At 38.3% G+C, this 8,983-nt stretch overlaps 1 protein-coding gene across 1 annotated transcript in view; it reads right to left on the bottom strand.

Annotated features, from left to right (window-relative positions):
* The window catches only part of LOC104415021, a 46,445-nt gene extending 39,344 nt beyond the window's left edge, over positions 1–7,101 (bottom strand). The window contains exons 1-7 of the mRNA XM_039300113.1: positions 7,045–7,101; positions 6,042–6,171; positions 4,984–5,054; positions 4,785–4,891; positions 4,418–4,539; positions 3,602–4,136; positions 3,080–3,247 (exon numbers count right to left, since the gene is read on the bottom strand). Coding sequence (XP_039156047.1) covers positions 4,006–4,136; positions 4,418–4,539; positions 4,785–4,891; positions 4,984–5,054; positions 6,042–6,171; positions 7,045–7,101 — 618 coding nt within the window. The 3' untranslated portion in view covers positions 3,080–3,247; positions 3,602–4,005. The remainder of the gene's footprint in view (positions 1–3,079; positions 3,248–3,601; positions 4,137–4,417; positions 4,540–4,784; positions 4,892–4,983; positions 5,055–6,041; positions 6,172–7,044) is intronic.
* Positions 7,102–8,983: the final 1,882 nt, after the last annotated feature.

Raw genomic sequence — 8,983 nt, 5'->3', positions numbered from 1 at the left:
TCTGCATTCCAAATAGCACAGATTGCTTTACAATGCCTCCAAATGACTCCTAACGAGCGGCCTTCCAGGACTATAATTGTGGCAGAACAGGAATCAGTAGAAGCTACCAGTGCCAATAGAATTCCACAGGATGCTTGAATTCACTTATCACGTGGTTCTTTCTTCATGTGATGCAAATCAAAGTTTGTTGTTCCATACTTTTCCATTTTTCCCAGGATTAATCTTGGGCTTTGAATGTTCATTTCCATTGTACCCTGTAGTTACTAGGAGTCGTCTTCTCTTGTAAGTTCTTTGTAATATCCATCGAGATTGCATTACTGCATTATATCTTCAAAGAAAATGTACGATGGTACATTTCATCACATCCTGCTCGTGTGATGTACCCTGTTAAGTTCTTATATCTGAAGCCTCTTCTCCGTGTCTGTGTAGTTGAGTTGGGTAAACAAAGCTCATGCTCGATTCTGTTAGGCAACAAGACCGATCGATATGTTGCTTTCAAGGGGAGGATTTTTTGGACCTTTTCTTTCACCATGATCATGCTTTACTTTTTTTAGGTTATGGCAGGTGAACAATTTCCTTTCAATCTGGTATCTCTGGATGTAATTTAATTTTCAGAGTAGGACACCAGTGCATTTAAAGCTCTTTACTGGGGAGAGACATTATGAACTCTATACTGGAGATCCAAAGCATTTTGGGTTAAGTCTACGTCTCTGAAGAAATACTGTGTGCGGCCAAATGTCGGAAATACTGTGTGTGGCCAAATGGAGCATCTGATTCAAAATCGTGTAGCTCAAGTCCAAAAAATATTATGTTCACATACTTATTAGAGCCCCTAACATACTTGTGAGGAGAAACATGCCCATGGTACTTGAATCGGCTAAAAGATTCTTCTGCAATTTCTTTGCCATGACATGTGAATTGGACTATATTATTGCTGGGGTACGAACTGCTTAAGGTGGAGTCAGTTGCATTGCAGCAAGGATCATCTTTGAATAAGATTTTGAATGCCCGCCATAGTAGTCTAATATACCTTAGATAAAGGGAAACCATGATAGGCCTTAGAAGCTATGTCCTGATATTTCAAAAGAATTGGAGTAGCTTTTCATCCTATCTTCTATTTGATGCAGTTACCATGTAAGCACAGCGCAGAGACAAGTTCGTGATAGAGGTGAAGAGGACATCACTGTTGACATGACAAGTTTTACTAATATATGTTCCATAATCTTTCGGGTCAAGTAACTTGAGAAATTTCTTTTAGATTTTTTTGTTTGATAAAGGAAGTGGTGAGTGCGTAGAGGAGAGGAAGATAAAAGTAGTCCTCACCAGTCTAGTGAAATCACCATCATTGTTGCCAGATTATGGAGATTAGAAGCAAGATTCATCTTCCGAGACTACCGTCGGAAGAATGTCTCACCTGCTGGAGTAAAAAATATGTCGTCTTTTCTTAGGGTGTGATGATCGGAAAACATCAATATGTCCCTTCTGCTTTTTCGGATTGAGATGGCATAGTATCTAATACATGTATTGGGGCTTTGACAAAACCTAGGATGGGCTACATGTTATTTATATGTGAATGGAAATCAAGTTGCTGCATGTCATCTATAAATTGATCAACCTTTTTATCAACTAAATGCAAGTGTATAGGATAGCTTTTTTCTCATATTAACGATATGCAAATCCATTTGTATGTCTCGTGAAAGATTGGAAATCATAGGATGTGACTTCTACTCTCGCTTATAATCTGGAAGGATTGTCTCTTGATGCTAGGATCCTGAGGGGTTGGATGTGTAGGAGGATTTTAAGGAGCTAAAATCAACGCTCAGTGTGGTGATTCAAAGTGGGAAGAGGTTTGTTTTCTTCCCCTGTGATTTGAATTTGAGTCAACTTTCTCCAGGAAGGTCATTGGGAGGACGGTTTCCCTTTCGCTACCTAAGCCACCCCTCATTCCCCATTTTATACAGATGAGGAGAGGAGACAGAAGAGGGGGAGAATGATTAAAAGGAAGAAAAAAACTTATTATAAGTGTAGGTGTTGAGTTGGGAGAATCGCAAATTCAGTCAAAGCTTATTGTATAAATTCAAATTTAGTCCTATACATTCCCATTGTAATCCTAAATTTTTGAGTGAAAATATGGAAAAATTACCAAAAAAGTCTCATATCTATTACAATCATGTCAATTCATTGTTAAAACTTGCACATGATTAATGCACATGTTTTCATTCTAGAGGATTGCATTTGTCACCTCTTTTACGCCTTATATGCACAAAATGCACGCACCCACGCACCCACCTACGCATGTGGGTACCAAAGCCATTTCTGGCAATTCAGGTTTTTCGTTATCTTTCATGATGTAAAAGGGGATGTAATTTATGTTTTGCACTTTGGCACCACGATTGGACAGTTCGATCCGATTAAATCAGGAAGCAATGGCGGTCGCTGTATGTCAACATCAAATGAGTCGGCATTAAATTCACTCTCTTAATTTTGGACAGCGAAATTCTGTCAGAAATATAACAAAATAGGCTGCCAAATCAGATTGAAATTGAAAGGACCACCTTATCAATTGTCTCTCTTAACTGCCCATTTGGTCCAATCTAAAATGCGTGAGCCACAAGAATCCTCTCTGCAAAAACTAGTCATCCGAGGTTGTTCTCAGAATTCAATTGCTGACGATGCACCTATCGTCTCTTATACACTCAGATTTTTTGGGGAAAGACAAGAGTCATTATCCGAAAGTACAGAAGTGACAACATTCAAATCAAGAAGGAGCAGATCTTTTCATGGTTCGGGGACCTTCGCAAGAGAACTTCAGATGCATGTTGCTCGAGACGTGAGTACCGAGCTTGTCTTGCTTCTCAGCGGAATCGGTTTAAACTAACATGGCAACCTTAGCGGTCCACATAGGAGACAGATCTGCAGCTAGTGCATTCAATCTCCAATTTTGAGATAGTTCAATGCAGCATATATACATCCAGCAACAGGAACGATTGAGAAAACATTACCAGAGCAATATATAACTGCAAACAAGCAATATTTCTATTTCTACCCAAAGTGATGGATATTTAGTCAAAGGAAGTACCTTGCAGTCATCTTCTTTCTTCCGTTTGATAACCTCGAAAAGCCACTCTCTGACAAGCTTTTGAAGTTCAACCCTGATGCTGGACCTCTTAGCATAATGTAAACTCTGGCATCAGTCCAAGGCATTCACATTGTGAGACCTAAGAGGCGACATCTGAACAAACAGAGCCTGCATAGGTGTATTTCCAACTTTGTTCAATTGGAGGAGTCTGAGATGATCTTTCAAACTCTATTAGGATCCATGGAACTAACTCATGTTATTTTAGTAAGTATAGCATGCACCAAATACGAAACCCAAATCACCCAGTCCCCCTCAAGAGAGGATATGTCATGGTAATTTTATCTGAGCACATTTTGGGGGACAATTCTGTATATCTTCCACTAATTGCTTTATTCCTTGACAGTATATGGAAAATTGAAGGACTAGTTCAGAGGCTGAGGTAATTTAGGATTGCAATCATGCCAGATGGTGATGATGAGCTTATTAATAATAGCTATAGATGATCTGAGAAGTGAGAAGCACCTGATTCAAGACATGAATGACTGTAGCCACCTCCTCAGGTTTGCCTTCAAGTAAATATCCCGGCACGAAAAATTGGTTATAAAACCATTTAGTTTGCCACAAAACAAGTAAATAACAGTCGGTTAAATTTGAATCTTAAACCAGAGTGCTAAAAGCCATAATAAATGCTTCCAAATACCCAAAAAGTAGTTATATCTCCTTTGTGTGATGACAATGAGCATTCTCATGCCCATAGGTGCTTCATGTCCCAGGATGTGAGCCAAAATTTGGTTTATTCAATCATTAACTCTCACTTTTTTTGGCCATAGACCTCTCACCTAGTTTACCAAGAACTTTGTACTGATCTGTACTGCAATATTAATATTTTCCCATTATCAGATTTTCTAATGCAAGACCTAGTGCTTTCAGGGTCTGATATTTGTTAACAGTCTGCGTTTGTAAACTACCTTTGCACATGAGAACCCACTGCCCAGAGTGTGCTGCTTCATGGACTCACATCTTAACTTCTCAGTTTTCCATAGAGATTCAATGTCTCCTGAAAAGGGTAATTTTCGTCAAACCACTAAATAGGATAAAGAAGCATAATCTCAGAACAATTAAAGAAACAAAGACATTGAAAGACACGGCACAGCGAAAATTCTTTTGATTTCTTATTTCTACCCTTTTGTTTAAGGAGAGAAAGAAATCATCGTACAGAAGAAAATATTCTAGCACATCCCATCTTTTGTAGTAAGTGGTGGGACCTGAATGAGAGAACTATTTGTGGGAAGACAAGGGCTTGAGAGCAGCAAAGGGAGAAAGGCTAGTGTTTCTCACCAACTTTTGCAGCAAACTCCATCCAGATGTCAAATGCAGCTTTATGCAAATTCACTCCATTTTTGACAAATCTCTTTGAATACTTTGTGAGCAACCCCCAATTGTCTGTATCATCACAAATGCTGCAAAAATTTTCCATGGAAAGGAAGGATGTCAAATAACATGAGCAAACTATCAGATCAAGAGTAGCAGTGCAGAAAAAATGATTCAAAATAAAAAACGAGTTGATTAAATCGTATATAAATGACACTTATAAATTGGATAAATTGCTTGATAACTATGTAGTACATAACACACAATTAAGTGCAATAATGGCTTACTACATGATAATAACATCCTTCTCAGGAGAAACAGCAAGGAAGTGAACCTGAAAACAATATCGGCCATGGTGGGTTGCAATGGCAACAAATTTAACTTCAAAAGCTTCATAACTTCCTGCATGAGGGTAGCATCTTCATGCTCTTTAGCATATTGCTGCATTGCAATACCCCAAGTTAGCAGAAGAATTGTGTAAATAAAACAAATGGCAAAAAGAATTGCTTGATATAGATACACTTCATCATTACCAAAAGATGGTTTGCAGAGCCAATTGTAGGGGTGAATCCATAGACATTATGCTCCCACGAGGCCTTCTTACCTACACTTTTGTCAACCCTTAGTTTCTATCATCACGGATTAAATGCACCATGCAATTTAATTTCTTAGCCTAAGTAAGGATTTACAGATGTAGGTTCTGATTAAATCATGTACTCCCAGTGACAATTACTTGCTGCAATCTCCTAAAATGAGTTACACCATGGAACTGCAGTTTGATTTGATTTATTTCTTGAAAATTATGAAGAGCTTAATTACTAGAAACAGCTCGAACTGATAACTACTGAAGCTTAATGTTCATAAAAACACGTCTGCAAAAAGTGAATGCTCTTTACTAAGCCTCAATAATGAATTCAATAACTTGAAGTGGAGGTGTCATTCAATAAATCAGTCTTACAGAGCCAGCAATGTGCAAAAAGACCTATTTACAGAATAAGCATTTGACACATATCAAGTTGGATTGAGCTTAAAATTGTCGGAGTCATCAACCAGTTAACAAGTTTGTACATGTAAAATAAATTGACCCTTTTAACCACTTAAAACACATTGAAGCATGTCAAGCAGGTTAACTTGTTACTCACACAAGAAAAGTTAGTACACATTAAACAATGTTCTATGTACTTTAAATTGAATGTGCCTTTACACATTCAACATGAAAAACTATATCTTGAATATGTTATATGCGTCATGTTATTTCCATACCCATGCTTAATACACATGTAGCATCTGCGTAGGACAAAATTCTGGTTTACATAATTGACGCATCAGGGGGAAAAAACACACAAAAGCATAACTAGCTAACAGTACCAGTTGGGTGGTCAAAAAATTTCATAAGCAGCTGAATATGTTCACCAAGCATGACAGGCTTGAGGTAAAAAGATCATTTGAGAACAAACAGCATACAACAAAATGATTGTGCTAATGATAGGGAGAGTAGCAACAATCGAATGCAGCAGAAGGACCAGGTAAATATATAAGCAAGATATTAAATTTTTGAACTTGGCACACAACTTGTGTAGATAAAGCTCACCAAAATCGAGAGCCCTTGCACGCACACATGCTTTTGTGACTTCCTGACAAAGGTTGCAGTTAAAATTCTCATGAATTCGACGATTTGACAATCTCCGCAATGAAAGTAAAAAACCAGGTTGATTTATCAACTACTCACAAATTAAAACTTTACTTCTCAAATGGAGCAAGAAGTCAACTGACAAATCTGTGTAGGTTCTGCAAGACATCAAAGAGAAGCTCTGATATCCTCTCTGTTCTTGCAATTTTCAATCATCGACCATGTCCATGCGTTTGGAGCCATTGTTCTTTTCATATTAGCGGACTCAAGAATTTTATCATACATCTCCTTCACGGTCTCTGCATGATATTACAAGAACCAAATATCGGAAAAAGAACTCCACAATGTGTCAAGACACAAATTAGATGGAAAAAGGCAAAAAATCCTGTGGGTTCCTCCATTTCAGCACTTGCTTCAGAAGAATACGGTAAACTAGAAATTATCGAACAAGGGGAAGCAGGCAATCCATCGCCACAAACCGGCCCTGTGAATTCCAACGACAATCACATTAAAACCTTATACTGCCAAGAGAAATGCAGCTCCATTTTGTATCAACAAACTAATTCAACCCAGAACCGACATTAAAGAACATGATGCGCTAGAATAGAAGAAACAATTCGACGCGATTCATTCTATTACAGAATCATGTCTCCAATATCAAATATACGAAGCAAACACGATGAAAATTACGGCGTCTCAATCAACAAGCACGATCCCGACAGCATAATCATCCCTCCGCTTCAACTCGACTGCACCACCAGGTACACATCCCTCGAATAAGTTATTAAGACTTCCTCATCAATCATCAAATTCTCCACCCGCCGCCCCATTCCTAGACATCAAACTCGACCTAAAGAAGGCCCCCTACTGACAAAGAACCCATCAGTCTGGCATCTACAATCCACGTCGAGATTCCTCAGCAGCGAAAAAAGAACAGCCTAACGGACGACAACAAGCACGCTACCTGCGAAAACCGAGGGACTGAGCAGCAGAGGAGAAGGAGGAGCTGCGATCTCGACATGCCTGCGCACGAATCCGAGCGCATTCCGCGAGCCGACATGAACCGGAGGCTTGGGAATGCGGCAGAGCCTGCGAGCTCTCACCGCGGCCGCGGCGGAGGCGGCGGCGGCGTGCACGGCTCCGGCGAGGAGGAACGAAAAAATACGGTAATGTTCTCATGTGGTGGCGTCCATGGCCTCTTACGGTGTGGATCGATTAAAAGAACTTTTGCAAACGACACTCTCAAGATGGAAGAAGATGGCGTAGTATATGTTTGGAGATGCTTATTAATTAGCCTAAGGAAAAAAATAAATTATGGCAAGTCGAGAGAAATTTAAATTCCATTTGGTGAAGTAAAGCATTTGTGGGATTAATTAGTAATATTTCGATTATTAATTTGCTAATATTATTATAATTCATCATTTTATGATATTGCGTTTTCTAACGTATTTACTCTTGATCTATTTTGATTTAGTGGTTCAGAAAATGATTTATATGTGAATTTGGAAAATTGGCTAAGTTCAATTTTCAACCTGATTAAGTGCAAACAATTTCATATTTGACGATCACATAAATTTTGGTTTGGTCGATTGTATTGGAAAATATCAAAAACATATCTCACTTTTTGCATTTTCACATCAATTAACATTGTGTTCCTTTTTATAAAAGAATGTCATTTTCTCTCAAAAAATGTCAATCCACAAATCCTAAAATTCTTACCCATCAAAAGCACTCAAAACCAATTGAAAATTAAATCGCTCAAACATGGAGCAAGAGATTTAAACGAGTTTTCAAGCGGGAATAATTTGGTCTTTTCAATATTGAATTTTGCTTGGATCCATGTATATGCTATCGCCTTGTGGTTTTACACTCATCAGAAGACCAAGTTGAAAACAAGGGGACCTTGAATCACATGTCAAATCATAATGATACAGTCGCAGAGTTAGATTTTAAAGGACTTAGTACTTGTTCAAATGCGGTTGAGCTAAACTTGAAATAATGACCAGAATATTGGCACTTTATTTTTTGTTTTGACATATCAAATGAATAGCAGTGTATCGGTATTTTATTCTGAACTTGAAATTCCTATAGACTAATGGTCTCACGATGTCCGCAAGTCTTTGACAGAGAAAATTTTGAGACTGTTGCAACACATTAAGAACCAATTTTCGTGCTTAGATATGAGAAGAGCCATTCCTTTTTTTTTTTTTTTTTCCTAAATTGCAGTCTATGATGAACTTGGAGCCTAGTGCTAAAACTTATTGAACAATCATTAACAGTGGACATCTTTATCTCCGATATGCCTAACAATGTGGGCATGTGCCCGTCCTAATTTCGGATAGGGATATGATGTTTCGTGTCCATTCTTCCCCACTGGACTCTCAATCGTTGCAATTAGATTATTGAAAACAAATTGTTGGAATCATCCACGAAATCGCTGATGAACCTTACATTATGCATTAGATGCTGAAGAGCACAAAACCACACTGCTGTTTGGCTATACATTGGAAACGAATGGAAGGTGTACACCAGGCATCGTTGACTTTGCCAGTCAAATTACGCTGCAATATCCTATCGAAACAGTATCACCATGTCTAGCAAACTAGCTTTTGGTCATCTCTGGCGATTGTCTTTTCTGTTTACAGTTTCAAGGATTTCTTCAACACATATTAAACCAAGTGATAACAAAAACTGCTGTATTTTTTCAGGAGGAGGTTGCTAAAGAATTCGGCGTTCCGGTGCACATTTCTCAGAACTATTTTTCATGCACATTTTTTTATTTTTGGTTTAGTTTCTGTTTAGCTTCAGCTGGGTAATCATTTAGCCTTTTAAGTCTACGTAATGTTGTGTTAATGTGCTGCACTACCTGCCTTCTATTATCTGGTACTTGAGGTTTTCTTATC

The sequence above is a fragment of the Eucalyptus grandis genome, chromosome 8, assembly GCF_016545825.1.
Source record: "Eucalyptus grandis isolate ANBG69807.140 chromosome 8, ASM1654582v1, whole genome shotgun sequence".
Lineage (NCBI taxonomy): Eukaryota > Viridiplantae > Streptophyta > Magnoliopsida > Myrtales > Myrtaceae > Eucalyptus > Eucalyptus grandis.
This window is presented reverse-complemented; position numbering and strand designations above follow the sequence as displayed.